This window comes from Talpa occidentalis, unplaced genomic scaffold (genome assembly GCF_014898055.3).
Source record: "Talpa occidentalis isolate TD23 unplaced genomic scaffold, MPIMG_talOcc4v2.1 talOcc4.16, whole genome shotgun sequence".
Lineage (NCBI taxonomy): Eukaryota > Metazoa > Chordata > Mammalia > Eulipotyphla > Talpidae > Talpa > Talpa occidentalis.
In genome coordinates this window covers 82217869-82238215 of record NW_023601653.1, presented here as the reverse complement: position 1 = coordinate 82238215, position 20347 = coordinate 82217869, and the positions used below count along the sequence as shown (strand labels likewise).

Sequence of the window (20347 nt, the reverse complement as noted above, 5' to 3'; positions counted from 1 at the left end):
ATAGCTTGGTTAATACTTTCTTCTTTCTCCTTTCCATACTCCTGCCTTTCTTTATCAACCTCTCTTTTTAAACATTCTGTGGGAAGGCTCAAAAAGCCAAGTGCTTTTTCCCATTAAAGGTGAGAAGTCAGGTGGGTGTGTGGGTGTGGGTCATCCTGTCCCTGTTCCTTCTCTCCCTGTTGGGGGGTGAGCTTGGTTTGAGGACTTGGGTATTCATAGCATCATGGACACCCTTTTCGGTTATGCCATGCTGTTTTCTTATAAGTTATTTTCCGTTTTCTCCCCCTCACCTAGACTGGCCAGAACGGATATCTAAATGACATCAGGTTAGTACCACTTAGCATGTTCCCTGCTTCTCATTGAGCTTTGTCAGTGAGGTTAATATAATCCTGTAATGATGCTTTTCTTTGATGTTAACCAACAGACTCTCCAAAGAAGCCTTTTCTTCTAGCTCTCACAAGAGAAGGCAGATTTTTAGGTACTTCTGTGTGATCTCTATTTCTTGGGGGTTTTTTGTTTGTTTTTTTCAGTTTTATTTTGTTTTGCTGTAATCTTTTCAGCGGAGTGAGTTTGCTCCATGCATGGCTGCTTGTGGAATAATTCAATTTGTGTTTTTTGTAACATTGGATATTTTTCCCCATGAAAAAAATGGCTTCTGCGCAATTGTTTTATTTTTATTGTTGCTGACTTCAAGTTAAATCCTGGGTAGGTGGTAAAGGGTATATCTGGGATAGGTACTGGCCCAAATAGGTATATCTGGGATAGGTACTGGTTCCTCCCAGAAGTTTGCTGGAACTGGGCACTTGGGGAGGATTTGAACATTTATTACGGTAGAAGAATGGATATTTTCTAGCTATCTTTACTTCACCGATGGAAAGATTGGAAGAGCTTATCCCTAACCCAGCATAGGAAATATTTTGTATCTCTAAGAACGACTCCATAGATGTACAGATATACATGCAAACACCCCGTCTGTGTAGTTTTCTCTTGGGTCACTCTCTGCCTTAGAAGGCTCTTAGAACATGCCCTTCATGTGGCTGTCCAGTGACTTGCTCTTAATGTTGGTAAAAACTGATGTACTAGCTTCTCCCATGCCTGGTTCCACAAAGCAGTCATGGGCATCTCCCGTCCATTTCAGTCCCTCAGTCCCAGCCCAGAGGATTACACAAGGTGATGAGAAGAAAAGCACTACTCTAGGGTACCGTCCCTGCACCACCTCACTTAAAATAGACTCTTCCCAGTGCCCCAACAGCAAACTATAGAGGACAGAGAACCTGACCATTCAGTACTGAGACCCCCATCTGACCCTCTCCCACAGGCTTCTCTCTGTGAACCCTAAACTGGATAGGCAGTGGCTGACTCACATTAACGAGGGTTCTCACTCCCAGTAGTTTAGTTGCCCTCCTCTGTTGTCCTTTCCAAAACTTAGTCAACTTGTGTGAAAATTAGGACTGAGCTTTCCCTTTCTTGGGATACAGCATTTAGCTCCCTCTCCATATCTCCGAACTCTTTGTCCTAGACCATCCACCCTGACGCCCGGTTGAAAGGCCTGCGCAGAGAGGGCTCTGCGTCGTTGGTGGTGGCCAAGATAGATAGAGGTCCCCCTTGGGGGGGAAAAATCCTGGCCCATAAGGGTCATAATTATTCCAGAATATCTATAATAAATAGAAGCTTTAGGTTAACTCTGTTTTAGGTTCACTCTCTGTGAATTAACACACGGTGCTTCGTGGTTGCCCAGTTCACTGTCTGATTCAGTTCTCAAGTGCTGATTGGGTAAGCTGATTTACATGTAAGAAAACAGAAGCAGAGGGATTCAGTGGCTAGGCCAGGTTCACATGGCTATTAGTGGCAAGATTGGAACGGACTCTGTCCTGTGCTCTTTCCACCATATCACACCATTACCCCTTCTCTGAGTAGTGTTCCGCACAGGGCCCTCGTTTACACTTACTGCTAAGAACAATGCCCTAATAGTGCGGCGAAGCTTCAGACTAAATCAGACTGTGCAGATGACAGCTGACAGGAGCCGGCGAGCAGGTGCAGCACTCTCCTGTCCAGAACACCTTTTAAGCTGCTGCTTTCCAAACTGAGTTTTGATTCAAGGTCTGTGTCATCTAAAATGCAGCTTCATGGACTCCTAAGTGGGTGCTAGTGTTTGGGTGCTAGTCCAGAGCTCCAGTGATTAGATGCTGATCTTCTCAAACTGCTTTATATCTTTCCTCCTAAGTGTGTGAAACAAATACCAGTACATCTGATTCCATCATCCACATTGGCATGACTGTGGCAACTTCCTAATTCTTTGGAAGGTTCTACTGCACTGAAAAATAAGCCACAATAAAGCTTACTAATATTTATTGTCATTTCTTCTATGGTCCTATCTACCCATTCCCTAGACCCAATAAACTCAGCTTTTTACGAGCACTGCATCTACTAAGTCAGTAAAAACTAATTCAGTTCTGATCTCACAGGGCTGAGGTTTGCATGCTCTCTGTCCTCCCCTCGCTCTCCAGCATGCACCCAACCCCGTGCTCAAAATCAAGGCTGCTAACTTTCCCCACTTACCTTATTTTTAATGACGCAGAAGGACATGGCTAGAGATTGGGCGTGTAGAAAAGGAAATCTGATCTCTTTCCTGGCCACGACGCCACTTAAATTCTCTAACTCAGGGGTATGGTGTATTCAGTACCGGGTTAGTCAGGGTCATCAGACAGTCCACATTGTGAGCACTTGGCCACCGCTGTCCTGGGGGAACTGGATGGTTATAGAAGTACTGTCACTTTGGCAAAGCTTCCTGGGAGTGTTTGGTTTAAATTTGACTCATTCATTGTCTGCCTCATGTAGAGAAAGAAAATAAATGGCAGAATTGTCCTAATAGCTAGCTAGTATGGTGGTTGATTCGGTGTAAAATACCGTTAGGATTTATCTTGCAAAATTCACACTCTCTGTCTAATGAGCAGCCTCATCCATTGCCATTGCTGTATCCCCACATGCCCACACATCTTTATTGGATCCTCTCCATAGGCTTGCCTTTGTCCATGGAGACAGCTATTGGCTCTCACTTCAAGTCTCGTTCTGTTCCTGGAGAGTCCCCGATTTATATTTCTTTCTTCCCATTCTACTTTTGACATCCCAAAGAGAAAGGGTAAAGTTATGGGGTAACAGGAATATTTTCTAGTCCTCTATTATGGTGCTATAGAGAGAATAATTGAGATTATATGTGCATCCTCTTGGGATTCAGAAAAGAATCAGCATGTTCCTGACCAGCTGTGCCAGTATGTTTGTAGATCACTATGGTTGGCTCGGCTAAAAACTAAAATAATGACCTTTGCATACATTTTGCCCGTTTGCCCTACAATGCCTTTAAAGCAGATACTTCTCTTTTTTTTTTTTTTTCTTTTTTTTTAAAAAAGATTGATTTATTTATGCACACAAGAGCTGGGGCACAGGCCAGAGATGCGGGGGGTGAGAGGACTCACCAGAGACAGAGTGGGGAACAGAACAGGCAGATGGACTGAAATCCACTGCTGAGGGGAGCAGCGGGTGAGTCAGGAGAGGTCTGCTGCGCCATGTGAGTTGCTTCCTGGCCGGCCAGGGATCGAACTTGTGCTGCAGAGGCTGCGTATTGCCTCATAGTGCTGTGCTTAACCTCTTGTGCCACCAGGGAGGCCCTGGAGCAGATATTTCTAATAAAGAAAGGTATTTTCTTTAATATTACCTCCTTAAGGAAAAAATGCCTTTTTTTCCTTGGAATAATTCTGAGCCCGTCTTTGGAGCTAAGGGACCGGGATGGGATTTTGTATTTGCCTTAGTGGAAAGGAGAGAACTACTATGATTTTTGCTTAATTGCTCCCCTGTACGTGCCAGAATCTCGGTAATTGTTGTCGTTTGGTTTCCTTAGGTCTTTAGTTGGGGGTGGGAAATATGAAAGGATAATTCCCTGTTCTTACTGATTAAAAAGCAACAACAGCTCAACAAGACTTGGGGGCTTTCGAGCCAACCCCAGCTATCTCAAGGAATACAGCCGTTTAGAATCACATGCAGCGATTATACTGTCAGACAACCCTGGTGCTTCCAGAGCACAGTAAGACAGGAAGGAGCCCATTTCTCGTGGCACGTGCCTTGCCAAGTGCAGCACACTGGTCATTTGCAGGTAACCCGCATAGTCAGCACCCCCGCTCCTTGCCATCCTGGCAAAGATGATCCCAGTGTCTTAGTTCTTAGATCACGCTGAGGACATTAGCCCTGAGAGACCCCACAACCATTTGTTCCCAGATACCAAAACAGAACTTCCAGAAAATGGGCGGGGTCAATTCCAGGCTATCAGCCTGAATATTCACAGTGTCAGTTTAGTCCACTGTTCTCCGTCCTTGGAAAAGTGACCCTTAGCAGCATCTCTGCTGGCACAGGTACCTGTTCTGTGGAAGATGTGTTGTCGAATTTCTGTCATCGGCCTCTCCTACCTTCTAGCAATAGTAACTTCTAGTAGTCTTAAAAAAAAAAAAAAAAAAACAGGAACTCCAGAAAGAGCCGGTACGCCTCTGCTCACCACTATTTCCTGCATGTGTGGGATCCCCGCAAGGTTGGGAAGAGACCACAGCCAATCTCAGCATCATGTGTGTGGTTTCCCGTCCACCTCTGGTCTGATGTACTGAATTAGTTGCCAGTCGCTGTCTTCCAGATTTGCCTCTGTTCTCTTTGTAACTATCCGGGACCTTGTTCTGTCTGCTCCCATCAAGTCTTGGTTGGCCAGCCAATAAGAAGTCAGTGTCCATCCTCGCCCCCAACCCTGACCCCTTCCTTGTTACTGAAAGAATGGAAATGCCTCTCTCCCAGCCCTTCTGCCGAAGTGGTCGGTGGGGAGGGCTCTGACCGCTGTGCTCTCTGCAGGGGGAGCCGCGATGGGCCAAGCCGCACCTCGGGCAGCCGCCAGAGCAGCACAGACAGCGACCTCAAGTCCCTGGAGCCGCGGCCCTGGAGCAGCACCGACTCGGACGGCTCTGTTCGCAGCATGCGGCCCCCTGTCACCAAAGCCAGTAGCTTCAGCGGAATCTCTATCCTCACCCGGGGCGATAGCATTGGAAGTAGTAAAGGTGGCAGTGCGGGAAGGATCTCCAGGCCAGGTATCACGCCTTCTCGCACTCCATGTCATGCAACATTTCTTGCTTGTTTTCTGCAAAACATCACTCATACTTTTAAAAAAACACTTGTCCTCGAGACCTGACACAACCAGGGAAAATTTGACTTTTTGGATCCGTTGCTTTTATCTGATTGCTAACCAAGGTGGGACGGCTCCATCGGCCCAGGTTCATGCTGTTTACTAAAATGAGGATGATAGTTGCTTTCATTCTGTGGCTTTTGATATTATAAAGAGGGTTGGTAGAGCAGAGGGAACCCTTAAAGTTTAGCTGTTTTTATTTAATTGGTAGCCGCCTTTGGGCTGGAGTTTTGAGAGATGCTGCTGTGGCGGCTGCTCGGAGCCCTGTCCCTGGAAGGATCGTGAGGCCCAGCCCTCTAACCACCCTTCCTGCCCAGCTCTTGCATCTGCACGCAACGTTCCCCATCTGCTGCTTTCTTAGCAGAAGGATATGTAGCTCTCTTTACTCAGCCTCTGTTTCCAGCCTCCTTTCTCTGACGATGGCTACATCTCAACCAGTTCTTTTTCACCACCACAGTAGACAGTGGGAGTGAAAATTTCGTTCTTTTAGGTCTCTTTGTTACCTCCTGTGCAATCCCCCTGCCTCTGGCTTTATTATCTAGACCTTTATCTTTAATTCAAGTAAGACACTAGCCCCAAGCTGGCTTCCCTGCTGCATCCTCAACGCTTTTTGGAGCCAGTTTACCAATCTAAAAGATAGGTCTAAGTCACGTCAAAAAAGCATTCATGCTTCAGCATTCCTGCATAATAAAACCTAAATTACTTAATGCAGCATAATTTCTTGACTCCAGTTTGCTGTTTCAGCCTTATTTCTAGGTACCTATCACCCTGCAGCTCTCCAGCCATTTCTTGAATATGGTATTAACTTTGTTTCCTCTTGGTCTGACAAACCCAGTTATCCTTCAAACCCTTCTCTCCTGCCACTTCTGTAAATTCTTCCGGGAGTTAATGCTCCTCATTTTGCTTTCACATGACTTTGTTCGTATTACTAATGTAGCCTCTGTCCTTATAGGAAGAAACTGTGTGTGTGTGTGTGTGTGTGTGTGTGTGTGTGTGTGTGTGTGCTTCCATCTCCCTTTGGAAAATCCTGTGCTGCAAGGACCGTGTTCCCTTTACCTTTGTGTTCATCACACAATGTCTGCGTATAATGGATATTCAGTAAAGTAATTTGTGTAAATATGTGCATGGGTTGGAGGGTCTGAAAATGGGAGAAACAGTTGGGTGAAGGGTCTGTGTATGTGTGTACCTGTGCTTATGCTCGGAGAGGCAAGCTTGCCTTCTCAGAAACTTATATCTGCAAGTAGAGAAGAGTTCGAAGAGAAGAGAAGACAGGTATCTTAAGATAACAGGTATTTTAAGATACAGACCAGGCTGTGTCTTTCCAGGAAGTGAACATTCGTGCTTTCAGCTGTCTAGTGATGATGGGCAGATTCTAGGTACTTAATGGGGAAGTTGAATTTTGTTTAATTCCAAAACCAAACACTGACAGTCAAGGTGGCTGCTGTCCCTGGGCGGCAGAGGCCTGCTGAGGTAAAGAGTTGCGTCAGCAGAGCAGCTGGATGCCCTGTGCTCGTGTGTGGGCCCTCAGGGTGGCACGTTATGGCCTGTGCTTACAGCTCTTGACTGGGTCTCCTCTTTGCCGTAGGTATGGTGCTAGGTGCCCCAGAAGTGTGCAGCCAGGTCACCTCCTCCCAGTCTGTCCGGGGCCTTCTCCCGTGTGCTGCCCAGCAGCAGCAACAACAACAGCAGCTTCCTACTCTCCCACCCACGCCTCAGCAGCAGCCACCCTTGAATAACCACATGATCTCACAGGTGAGTCACCCTCATGCCGAAGCCCCTCACTCTGATTCACACAAGCTTTGGAAGTGTATCTCTGTGCTCCCGGCAGCGGGAAAGACCTGTGTTTGGAGACATGCCACTCCCTCACTGGTTTCTCATTTGTTGGTTTTGGGGAGAACAGAGAGAAAACAAAGATGTGGTTAGTAGTTAGCCCAGGAGTTTTTTTACTTGATATTTCTTTCTCTTCCTTTTGAGGATTATCAGTTAGTTCTTTCACCCCATCCCACATTTCCTCTATGCCCCGTGTCCCTCTGCCGCCTATGTAGCTAGCAAGGGACTGTTGCTCGCTGGATCCACATATGGAGCTTGAAGAGATCACAGCTCTCACGATAGTCGGACTGGGTGTGTTCATGGGACTGTTGACCCCATAAACATTTACCTGTCAATGATTTGGGGGCACAGAAAATACCACTCAAGACCCCGGCCATACGCTGCCATAGAGCAAATAAAACTCCAATGTTGTCTTTGTTTCCCACACCATGAAAGAGCTCTCTTTCCTTCTGTTGCTGGACTGGCAATTGTTCGTACCAACTAGAGTGTGAGCGAAGTTTTGCTTCTGTGGAGACCGCATGAGTCATCCGCACGAGAATTAGACACTGTTCTAAACTGGAAACTCGGTATTCTATGTCGAAAAGTCTTCTTAATGCTCTAAGGGGTGCTGCGCTGAGATCCTTGCTTATTTTCTTCCATGAGAAGAGCTCTTCATTAATAGAGGCCGTACTTTGCCCTAGAGTTTCTCTGGTAGCCAGGAAGCCCTAAGTCTGCGCTCTTTCCTGCTGTTGCTGAACTTCTTGTTTCACCTCCCAGGCGCTCTCATCTCCCTGCTCAGTTAGTCCACTTGGCCTTAAATGTATCTCTTCTATCGGTGCCAGAGCCAAGTCTAAGGACTAATGATGCAGGAACTGGAAACTAGAGTGGAAATACCCAAGAATGGCTCAGTATCACCCCACGCGAATACTGTGACGTGAAACTAAAATGAAGAATAGCGAAACCTACTTTATCTTTGAATATAACCCACGTGCAGATCATTCCAGTCTTTCACCTCCGACCCTAAATCAGTTTCTCTATAGACTTGACTTTCTTCTTCAGCCACCTGCCTCATTAAGTCCCGTTCATATCTGCTCACCTTGCTCCCTGCTAAAGCATAGCATGTTTGTGTATGTTTTCTGTTGTGCCTTGATTCAGACCTTTAAGTGGGTAAACTGCTTTTCCTTCTGGCTGCCTCCTGCTGTATTTCTTTGTGCTTATGTTGTCCCTTTTCTGAGACCTCAGTATTTGAGTTTTCTAACATGCATGTACTTTAATATAGTCTTGCTCCCTTTTTGCTCCCCTTTCTGTCTTTCTCTGCCTCTTCCTTCCACCACATGTAGAAACAGAGCAAGAGTAGGAACACAGTAGAGACAAGCAGAAAGAGTAGCCATTTCAGAAAGAAAAAAACTTAGACTGAATGTCCAGGAGGCTGGCTCGAAATCCCAAACCTAACTCGGATCTGTCCCTGCCTCTGGATCATGGGCTCAGAGGGTTCATCACCAGTACTGACTGATCTCCTGCAGGGTCTGAGGTGCTGGGGTAGGGCCCATAGATTGGGGGCAGGGACATTGTTTATTTAATGCACAGGTCCTGTTCCCTCAGAAATTTACACTATTTTGTGTGGGTTTTTTTGTTTTGTTTTTTTTTTTTTTGCATGTGTCAACCTCGATATCTCTCAAAATTTTTTTTAAAGATTTATTTTTATTTATGCATGCAAGGACTGGGGTGTAGGCCAGAGGTGCGGGGGGTGAGAGTATTCACCAGAGACAGAGTGGGGAGCAGAACAGGCAGACTGTCTGAAATACACTGCTGAGGGGAGCAGCAGGGAGACAGGAGAGGTCTGCTGCACCATGTGGGGTCAGCTCCCTGGCCAGGGATGGAACTCGTGCTGCAGTGGCTGGGGATAGCTTCATAGTGCTGAGACTTTAACCCCTGAGCCACCAGGGAGGCCCTCTCTTAAATTTTTTAAGGTTGCTAATTAGTTGCTGACTTTTGTTTATTTAGTAAATTTGACATTATAACATTTAAGTTTAAAGTTTATAACATGTTACTTTGCTGCATTCATGTAATGTGATTGCCGATGTAGCGATGTTTATCTCAGTACATAATTATAGTACAATATTATTGTCTATATTCATGATATACTATGCATTAGATCTCTATGGCTCGTTAATTGTTACAAGTTTGCACCCTTAAACAGCATCAGTCTTATCCGGCACCACCACTATTTTACACTGTTTTTCAAAGGTTTAACTTACTTAGAGTCCACGTATAAGTGATACAGTACTTGTCTTTCTCTATCAGAAAATTTATAATTGGGGTTAATTGTGATCACAAGCGCCAAACTGAAAAAGCTTATTCTGGTTAAGCTTTGGTGTCTTTGAAGCACTTATGGTAACGGCTGATAGTATACACCAGCCACTGTCTGTAGTTCCTTTTCCCCTCGTCTTCCTCTTTCTTATTTCTATTTTCCCTCTTCCTGCTGCCTTTTTCTTTGTTCCACATATCTCCAAGCTCAAGTTGTTTGAACTTAAACCCCAAAACCCCAGAATACTTACTGTTCAGTTTCTCAAGTGGTATGCAACAATGCAGAGATGAAGGAAGTGACACCTCCCCCGCCACACACACACACACTCCTCCCCCCAAAGGTTTTCCTTTATTTTTTTTTAAGATTCATTTATTTATGCATACAAGAGCTGGGGTACAGGCCAGTGATGTGGGGGGTGAGAGGATTCACCAGAGACAGCGGGGAGCAGAACAGGCAGACTGACTGAAAACACTGCTGAGGGGAGCAGCGGGGAGACAGGAGAGGTTTGCTGTGCCATGTGGGTTTCTCCTTGGCCGGGGATTGAACTTGTGCTGCAGAGGCTGTGACAGCTTCATAGTGCTGTTCTCAACCCCGTGTGCCACCAGGGGGGCCCAGAGGTTTTCCTTTAGAAGAAAAGCAAAAAACGAGACATTAGCTCCAGGCACAGGGACAGTGCTGGCTAAATTAGGCTCTTTCCCTTCAGAGCAGGCTTCTGCTGTCAGAGCAGGCCTCTGTGGCAGGTATCAATAGAACTTGTGAGATCAGGGATGAGGCTGAGGATTAAAAAGCCAGTAACTAACGTACACCCAGTCACTGAACACGGGAGGGACCTCTTGGAAAGGAGGCTCTGAGTCTCACTCCAGGGGCTGGTCAGAAACCCACGCGCTTATGATGTAGCCCAGAATGCGCCAGTAGATGGCAGTCACACCCTCCACGGCCAATCTTTGGCTTCCTCAAGGTTTTTGAAAAGTTCCCTAGCCCAGGAATTTGAGATTCTCCAAGAAAAAAACATAACGGGGGGGTAGTGGTGAGATAACTTAAAAATTGCACTAAGACACCCATTTTTATCACCACCCTTCCTCGGTCAGGAGAGGCCTCCCAGAGCAGCTCATTTCTTCTCTCTTCTCTGTGACTCACACCTCACAAATGTGAGGAAAGCAGGCAGAGTTTTCCCACTTCACTGTTCCTGGGGCCACCCCTTGCCCCCCAGATATACGAGGCCTGAAGCACAATAGGCCCTTGCTCAAGAAAAAGAAGAGGCCCGGGTGGTAGGAAATGGACACAAGTAACTCCTGCTGAGCCACGTGGCAGCAGCTGCATTTGGAGTGCCACCGACAGGCAGAAGCTAGGTGTGCCAGGAGAGCTGGGCGCTTGTCTTCAAGGCTACAACATCTCTTCCAGATTCTCCATGACTTTTCTAACCAAGGTGACTTAGATTTTATTTAATCCAAACATCAGGAATATTCTCCACTAAGGCTGGAGCAGTGTCTTCTAATTCCTGGACTCTCCAGAACTGTTATGTCTCCTCTGTGAAACAGTCTCCCTGTTAATTGCCTGTGAAAAGGTCTCCCAGAGATGCATGGCAGGAGAGATTACTGATACCTTGGTCCCCAACACTCTGAATACTTGTAATTTGGAGAGAGGAGAATTACGCATACAAATAGAAGTTTGTATAATTCTGTTTGACTTTTTCTTTCACCCTCTCCCTGCTGCTAGGGTAGAGTGGAAAGAACATTTATCAGGCAGATCCAGGGGCGCATCGCAGTGCTGCCATGTTTGCTGTGCTCTCCTGGATGCTTGATTTAATTTCTCTGAGCCTTATTATCTTAACTGCAAAGTTACGTCTCCCTATAGGATTATTGTGAAGCCATAAAAGATAATGTATGTAAATGAGACAGCATATATAACTTATCCCCTCTCCTCCTAGCCTCTCTCCTTTCTCCCGCTCCTCCTGGCACCAGGGGCTATGACGAGAGAACTGATTAGGTGATTGAAATGACTGCAGGGGAAGAAGAGAGAGAAAAAGCATAACTCCCCATTAGTTGGTTTAGAACACACCGTGTTCCTAATAAACAAATCCTCCTGCTTGAGGCTAGTGAAGGCACTGACAGAACAAAAGCTAAAAGCAGGCTATTTATATTTTATTCCTCAGTCCTTCCCTGTTTGCTTATGAGGGTATTTTTCATCCTGCCCTCGTAGCCTGGAGGAACACAGAACAATCTTAGAGCAGGAGGAAGTAGCTAGACCCAGTCCCCCTTAACTGACTGTTTCTTCCTTCTGTGCCTGGGAGAGCAGCAGATCCTTGTGAATGAGCACTTCCTCCAGAGGGCTGGGGTGTGAAATCAGGAGCTTGTTTGGGGAGGGCTGAGCCAGACCTCAGATGACCCTTTCTACAGAAGCAGCTCAGCAGGGCAGACAATTCCTTCTCAGACGCTCGCAGAGGATTGTGATCCTGCTCCCCAGCAATGTATGTTCAGAAAAAATGCTTTTGGGAAAACTGTTTGGAATCAGGCGACGGACCCTGACTCTGAGAGTGCCGAGTTTGCTCACAAGTTCCAAGTGACTTGTGGTGGGTTAGGGTGTGCAGGGGGCCTCCTGACAGGAGAGGCTGCCTGTCTGCCAGAGATGCAGGAGCCACACCGTGTCCGGAACTTGGCCTCCAGTTCTGCTCAGCAGCCTCGATATTCATGTGAAATTTCTTCTATGGTTAACTTTGTTGTTCTTTCCCTTTCCCTCCCTGTCTCTGCCCCACTGCCTCTCCCTGTGCCTCCCTCTTTTCTTCCTTTTTCCACATGTCTCTGCTGGTCCACAGCCAGTCCCAGCTCTCCAGCCTTCTCCGCAGCCTGTTCAGTTCTCTCCGAGTTCCTGTCCCCAAGTCCTTCTGCCAGTCTCTCCGCCCCAGCAGTACAACATGGTATAAGCCCCAGCTCCGCTTTCTGTCATGTCCATGCGTGGCCTGTTTCTGTGGGTGTGTCTGGATCAGCCTGTGATAACCTTGCATAGCAGTTGTACTTTCTGGCGGGACGTGCTAGCAGGTGCTTCTCCCGAGGAAGCAGCCAGGCCAAGCTAGGCTCCATTCTAGTGACCTCATCACAGCACTTTCGGCATCAAACAATGCCTAAAGGCTAGACAAAGAGACGTGGTGAGTCCTCCTCAGATTCAGGAAGAAAATTAGTTGTTGCTCTAGCCTGGACTCTGGTCCACCGTGTGCCTCCTTGATGCACTTCTGCTCCCTGGACATGTCTGAGAACCTCTGTTTATTCTGTACAAAATGGTTCTCTTTGAAAATTAAAAAAAACTTAAAAATGTTTTTTTACATAAAAAATAATCTCTTCTACATAGCACAGTTTACATTTCCGTAGCCTGAATACCAATCCTTTGAAGACCTGATTTACCACATAGTTTTGATAACTTCTGTCATGGATATGGAGGTCCTCATTTTTGGGGGGTTTTCTCATATGTGTGTTAGCCAACCTGTCTGCTTTTTCACTTGGAATGCCCTTTCCCTCCCACTTGATGTCTGCATTCTGAAAAAACCTTTGAATATGGATTTCAAAATAATCTGTGACCCAATCCTCTTGTCATCTATTTCTGTCCACCTAGGAAGCAATATAGCTAATTTGAAGATCAGATCCCTAAAAATTGAAACCACAGGAAAGCTTCATCTGTTGCTTCTACTGGTTTCTTATGCAAAGTAGTGCATGTGTGTGTGCGCGTGTGTGCGTGTGCACGTGCACGCGCACTAGAGAGAGAAATCTGTCTCAAGTCAGAGATGGGACACCATCCCTCTTGCTGCTTAGGGAGAAGGCAGGAGGGAGGACAATTGCTGAGAACGGCTACTCTCTCCTTCCAACTTGGCCGTTAGCCCTGGCCCCCTTTCAGAGGTGCAAATTGGAAGTGGTTTCTGAAGGGCAGGAAAACTCTTTGCAAGTGTCAGAGAACAGAGGTGGAAATGACCTTGAGAGCGAGAAGGACATAAGCAGCAGGGATGAGAGCGAGAAGGACATAAGCAGCAGGGATGAGAGCCTACTTGTCTTCAAGGAAGAGCTGGAGCCTCACCAGCCTACCCACCTCTAATCTAGTCAGGGTGCTGTCTGCATCCTCTGTGTAAAAATGGGATCTAGGTCCATTGTACGGGTGGGAGCCGGAGGAAGACAGGATGTGGAAAGACAGAATCCTTTTTGTTGCCCACTAGTTTGTCCAGTTTTTTCTGTATATAGAAGTTTTGTCATTGCTCCATCTCTCCAGGACTAATTCTAATAAAGATCATATCAGAGTGGCCATGGTACCTCATGGGTGGTAGAGAGTCTGACTAGATGCTTGGGCTAAAAAGCACCTCCCAGAGCATAGTTGCAGGAATGTCCCACACTAATACGTAAGGAAAGCTGTCGAGAGGCTTGCTATTTCTGTCTGTCTGTCTGTGTTGAAGCCAGACATGGGGCTTGATATAACCTCAGTCCTTGAGTCTCCCCCACTCTCAACAGGCAGATGATCTCAGTAACCCTTTTGGACAAATGAGCCTTAGCCGCCAAGGTTCTACTGAAGCAGCAGACCCATCCTCAGCTCTGTTCCAGCCCCCACTTATCTCCCAGCACCCTCAGCAGACTAGCTTCATCATGGCTTCTACAGGACAGCCCCTCACCACTTCCAACTATTCCACCTCTAGCCACGCACCACCTACTCAGCAAGTCCTGCCGCCCCAGGGCTATATACAGCCCCCTCAACAGGTAAGAACTCAGGTTCCCAGCTTAACTCACTGACTCAGTTTGCCCAGTGTTACAACCCTTCTCTCTTCCTCTGGTGTAGACAGACTGAGGGGAATACCTCATTCCTCTCATTTCTACCTCCATTCCCCTAACTTTCACTCAAGAGTTGTCTTTCTTGGGCCTCCCCAGTGGCGCAGCGGTTGAGTGCTGGGTTGCGAAGCTGCCCGCGGCCTCTGCGGCGCCAGTTCGATCCCCGGCTGCTCCCCGGCCACCGGAGGAGGGTCCCACATGGCGCGCAGACCTCTCCTGCCGCCCACTGCTCCCCTCAGCAGTGTACTTCGGTCCTTCTGCCTGCTCTGCTCCCGGCTCTGGCTCTGGTGAATTCTCTCACCCTCCCGCGCTTCTGACTGTACCCAGTGCATGTATAAACAAACAAAAACAAACAAACAAATAAATAAATAAATAAAAACATGCCTCTATTAAAAAAAAAAAAAAAAAAGAGTTGTCTTTCTTGACAAAGGTTGTCTTACTGTATAACACATGTCCTTCCTATCCTGCTTCAGACTGGTACACTAATACAACAGTTACTGGTTTACTAATACAAGTCCCAAGTGTCTCCATTTACAGACTTGTCATCATCAGCTTTGATGCATTTAATAGTTAAGGGATGTTGGGACTGAATTTGAGGGACCCTCTCATATATCTGCTTCCTCTCACCTTAGATCCAGGTTTCTTACTATCCCCCTGGACAGTATCCTAACTCCAACCAGCAATATCGACCTCTCTCTCACCCGGTGGCCTACAGCCCCCAACGTGGTCAACAGCTGCCTCAGCCATCCCAGCAACCTGGTAAGAGGAATTGCTGCTGCAAAAGGCAATGAATAGAGGAGGGTGGAGACTGGAGAAGAGATGAGAATTGCCTTCCCTATTTAAAAAATAAATAAATAAAGGGCAAATAGTTCAGGATCCTAAAAAGGGATCCAGAATCTCCAGAAAAAAAAGAAAAGGTAAAATAGACAGAAGGGAAATTATTAATGGAGTGTGAGCTGCACACTGTTGAGACCGTGCTAATGCCTCTGTCTTGCCCCCCGCCCCCCGCCCCACCCAGGTTTACAGCCCATGATGCCTAACCAGCAGCCGGCGGCTTACCAAGGCATGATAGGGGTCCAGCAACCACAGAACCAGGGCCTGCTCAGCAACCAGAGAAGCAGCATGGGGGCCCAGATGCAAGGCCTGGTGGTTCAGTACACTCCACTGCCTTCTTACCAAGTGGGTGCATTCTGTGTTGGGAAAGATCAGCCAGTCCTTGGGATCAGGAAAAGGAGGCCAGCCTTCCAGTCTGACAACTCCAGCACTAAAATATTGTTCATGTCCCCCTTCAAAGTTTTAGTTTTTTTCTTTTGAAAGAAAGTCCAGAGAATCTGAGAAGAGTCCCTATTTAAATCGGTTGGTCTTTCTGCAGCCATGAAAATGAATATATATCCTGGCTCCTTCCTCTATGTCAGATACCCAAGGGTGATGTTTGGGGAGAGGGGATGAAGATAGCTCAGTAAGCGTTTCCTTTAGGCAGATAGGAGAAGAGGCACTCCAAGATGTAGGGAAAGAAGTTAGAGTGTCCCGGCCTGGGGATGACTAGACTGTTCTCTGGATGAACTCCTTAGTAGTACAGTGGTCATTCTCTTCTGGTCTCTATCCAGGTCCCAGTGGGCAACGACTCGCAAAACGTGGTGCAGCCGCCTTTCCAGCAACCCATGCTGGTTCCTGCGAGCCAGTCTGTCCAGGGGGGCCTCCCAGCAGGGGGCGTGCCAGTGTACTACAGCGTGATCCCGCCAGCCCAGCAGAATGGTACAAGGTAAGCACCCCAGAGGAGCACATCCCCACAGACCCTCAGCGAACTGTCCACCATGAATTTGTTTGCACCAGCCAAAGAAAATAAAGTCAAGGATAAAGATCCAGTGGTATCCTAAAGCAGGAAGAATTAAAGGGGGAGTTCATTCTCCTTATCTCCTTGTTGACATTTGCAGAAGAGCTCCTTGGCAGGTAATAATTCTTGCTTCAGAGACAGAGGCTTTATAAGTTACCCTGGTTTGGGCCTCCCTGGTGGTGCAAGAGGCTAAGACGCAACCTATGAAGCTGTCTGCAGTCTCTGCAGGTCAAGTTTGATCCCCGGCCGGCCAGGGAGCAACCCACATGGCGCAGCAGACCTCTCCTGACTCGCCTGCTGCTCCTCTTAGCAGTGTACTTCTGTCAATCTGCCTGTTCTGTTCCCCACTTTGTCTCTGGTGAATCCTGTCACCGCCCCCAGCCTCTGGCCTGTACCCCAGCTCTTGTATGCATAAATAAATAAATCTTAAAAAAAAATAATAATTTATCCTAGTTTATGTTTTTCTAATCAGCAGAATTCAGAACTATGGACTAGAGACTGCTCATTGTTAGAAGCAATTTGGACTATATATATATGTACATTTTTCTTGACACCTCAGTATTCATGGCTGAATCTCTAGTGGTCTGTCAATGTCTGTGTCGATTTATATATGTCTTGATAAAGCTCATAGCCAATAGAACTGTAGAGTGAGAAGATAGATAGTCTTACCCCCCCACTCCAGCCCACTCCACCCCTACCCCCCTTGTATTTTTCTCCTTTCTTTTATAAATAATAAAATACAGCTAGGTGTGTTAGGAAACTTACCCAAAGTCACACAGCTGGTTAAAAGCAGGGATAGAACTAGCACTCAAGTCTGATGTATTTCTCTCTGTCTCTTTCACGCTGTGTGTTTCTTTGTGCTGTCTTGAGTTTTGTGGGGGATTTCCCCCGTCTTGTCTTGGGGTGACTGTCTGTGCTTGCCACTTTGTAAATACCCTAAATCATACTCTCCTTAGTTCTTAGCACGCCCTACCCAGCACTATGTCTGTCTCTGGCACACTCTTGTGTTTCTGTTGTGTTTCTGAGAATGCGTGTGTGTGCGTGTGCACATGTGTGCTCGTGTTTGTGTCTGTTGTTTCCACAGTGTTGGAAAGAGCATGAGTCACTAACATTCCATCTGTAGCACTGATTAGCAGCTTCCTAATTGAAAGATGATCAAGTACAAATATATATAATTAACTTTGAACTGATGAGTGATTTTAGAAATTGCATGGCAAATTGGTCTGGGAATGAATAGCTTGGAGCTGCCTCAGCTTCCCACAGGGGAGGCCCAGGAAGCAGCAGCTGTTTGCCAGGAACTGCGTTCCTCCCTCTACCACCTTCCCATTCCTCTCTTCTCCCTCTCCTCAGCCCTTCTGTGGGGTTTCTGCAACCTCCTGGCTCTGAGCAGTACCAGATGCCTCAGTCTCCCTCCCCCTGCAGCCCACCACAGATGCCACAGCAGTACTCAGGTAAGAGGATGGTGGGGGGGTCTTGGGCATTGGCGAGAGCAAATGCTGTTGAGGACATGTGTTCTAGGGCTGGAGAGACAGTGATTCCCTCTGCTCCCAACTGTGACCCCAAAGTACTGGCTTGTATGTTTTCTAGGGGTGCTGAAGTTGACCTCTCAGAGAGGTGAGGTGGTTTCTCTATCCCCATAGGAAAGCTGTGAATCCACATCTCTGATTGGGTTCCTTGAGGGGTAGAGTGCGGGGGGGGGGGGGGGCGCTTGTTTTTTGTTTTTTTTGTTTGACCCTAAATCCAATATTACACTCAATAGCTCCCAAGCCCTGGAGACAAGACATGCTTATGTCATTCTTCCTGTAAATTGCGTTCACTATTTTTCCTCTCAGGAGTGTGAGGAAGGCTGCTTTTCAAGTCATAACTTAGATGTGTTTAGCAGTTTTTGTATGTGCTCAAATACATTGTATCATTTTAATTCTCACCACAGCTTTGTGAGGAGGAAATTGAAGACCCAAAGACTCAAATGATTTGCCTCAGGTCACAATCCCAGAACTTAAACTTGGGTCTTTTGACTTCCTCTGTGCTATGCTATAGCTTCAATCAGTACATTTCAACAGATTTCTGTACTCTGTTCCTTCCTTTCCAGTGGATAATAAATGGATATCATGTTAAATAGGTAAAGGCCCTCTTTGAAGGCATCAGCTATCCCAGGTGAATAGGTTTATACCACGCAGCCTTTCACCGTCTGCCTTTGCCAAGAACTCCCCCCACAACCAAGTACAGCTGCACTTGTTTGCTTCCCTTCACTGCATCCTGACATAACATTACACTGCAGTTAAAGAAAATCCAGGGCTTCTGGAGGGGAGAAAGTCTTAAATGAAGCCTCCAGTCATCTCCATTTGGCTCTGTTGTGGGAATGTCGGAGTGCCCTCTTCTGGTGTGAGGGAGGTATTTGGACTACTTTTCACAAAAGATTTTTTAAACTCTATGTTGAATGCTGTGGAGTGAATTCCAGAATTAATATTTCTTATAAGATATGAGGTCTTACCTTCAAGGAGCAATGACCTCCCTTCATCCAGACCAAACATGGTCTCCCGCAAGCTGAAAGATTTTAAATTTAATAGCCCTTACCCTTTGTTATATTATTGGCCTGCATAGCTGTTTCTCCTAGTGTCCACCAGGGATACTTGACCTTGAAAATCCCCGATGGGGTATGGAAATTTCAAAAACGAGCTCCGAGAACCCTGCTGTAGTCTGTGGTGGCGCTTGGTACCTCAGGGCATTTTCTCCCCTGTTTGTTAAAGTAAGTGTGTGTGTGTGTGTGTGTGTGTGTGCGCGCCTGTGGGCATTTTTGTGGTATGTCAGTATATCCGATGGGTCTCTGTAGTTACATCTTCAAATTCAGTGTCTTTGAATCAGCAAAAAAAAACAAGTAAAAAGAATTTTTCATTACCTACTCTGGGCCTAGTACCCAGTCTCAGAACACTGAAACAGGGATTGTTCTGAAAGCTGGCGCACTGGAGCTCTGGTCTGAAATTGGAAGGAAGTAATACAGGGTTTTTTCAAATCAGTAGGAATAAAGGAAATCCTCTTCATCATCTAGTTCCTTTGCCTCTCTGGAATTTTCTATTGTTTTTCCTTTCCTCCTCGATACCCTGGTTGACCCCGTGTGCTGCTTTGTGGTGATGGGCTGCTGTTCTACGCATGCTTGCCAAGAGGCCGCCTCACCATGCCCCTGAGCTAAATCTTCATCCCTGCACTTGGAAATCTAAGAAATGGAAGAGGAGAAACAAGTGCTCTTCCTGCCTCCCTCCCCACTTTACCCTTTACTGGGAAGACTGAAGCCAGGCCCAGCCCCCAGGACGGTTGTGTCACCTTCAGGGGGCAGTTACCCGCCCTTCTTCCCTGTAGCAACATGGTCACTTTTCCAAAAATAAAGGCAGGGATTAGGATTGGCCATTCCTGGAACAACTGTTCTGGTTTATTAATACATTTTTGTAGTTGCCCAGTTTACCTCCAGGCCTAGACTTTAATTCTTCCACTATACTATCAGATATAACATAACCCCAGGAAACACTTGACTTCCTACCAAAATGATGGCTTGCAGTCCCCTTGAGGCCCTTACAGGGACACCTGTCTGGGGAGGGTGCACGCAGACGTGAAGTCGCCGCACTACGTCCACCCAGACTCCCAACTCATAGTGACACAGCAGCACAGCCAGAGGGAGGTGGTACAGAAATAGCCTCTCGCATACCTGCTGGTTCATTTTGTAACTGAAGGATTTCCAGGGCTGAGTCTCTTTCCTCCCCACTCCCTGAGTATATCCCTCTCCCACACCAGCAGGGGAAGAGACCCAGCTACTATTGATTCTAGCCGATAATTTAAGAAAGATGCCTGTGGACCTTATTTCTCTGGACATTCCTTTCCATAGATTTGATTCCTGGTGGTGAGGCAAAAGCCTTATCAGTCTTCTACCTCGGTGATTTAAAAAACAAAAACAACCAAACAAAATCCAATTCTGCCAGACATAAATGTCATCTGTTTGTATTTATACGGTTTGCTCTGCCCCATCGACCTTTCTGCCCAGGTTTAATGATGCCACTTAAAAAGCCATTCACACGTCCCTTCTCCTTTCAGAGCTTCAAGCTGAAATTGATTTCCTTATTCAGCCCCTCTCTCCCCTTCCCACTCCAGCCAGGCGCCTCCCCCAGCCTCATTATACGGACGCGCTGACAGTGGGCGGCGGGTAGGGTTTTTCTGTTTGCTTAATTTTTTTTATTGCCATGTCCATGAAGAAATAGTGACAGTTTACTGCTAACGGATGCCACCTGCTTTTGGCTTGAGGAAGAGAAGCATAAAAATAAGCTCATCAGCGGAGTAGTACCCCCGCTCCCATCCTCGGCTGAGTGAAGGAACACTGCTCCAGGCCAGTGGGGAGGATGTGG

At 46.8% G+C, this 20347-nt stretch overlaps 1 protein-coding gene across 13 annotated transcripts in view; it reads left to right on the top strand.

Moving 5' to 3' along the window:
• Positions 1–20347, top strand: part of R3HDM2 (R3H domain containing 2) — a 124366-nt gene that overhangs the window by 97008 nt on the left and 7011 nt on the right. For all 13 annotated transcript variants that reach the window (XM_054696728.1, XM_037515046.2, XM_054696726.1 and 10 more), the window contains 8 exons: positions 295–326; positions 4885–5117; positions 6798–6964; positions 13814–14056; positions 14758–14884; positions 15144–15304; positions 15733–15887; positions 17310–17410. In XM_054696728.1, the coding sequence (XP_054552703.1) occupies positions 295–326; positions 4885–5117; positions 6798–6964; positions 13814–14056; positions 14758–14884; positions 15144–15304; positions 15733–15887; positions 17310–17410 (1219 nt within the window). The remainder of the gene's footprint in view (positions 1–294; positions 327–4884; positions 5118–6797; positions 6965–13813; positions 14057–14757; positions 14885–15143; positions 15305–15732; positions 15888–17309; positions 17411–20347) is intronic.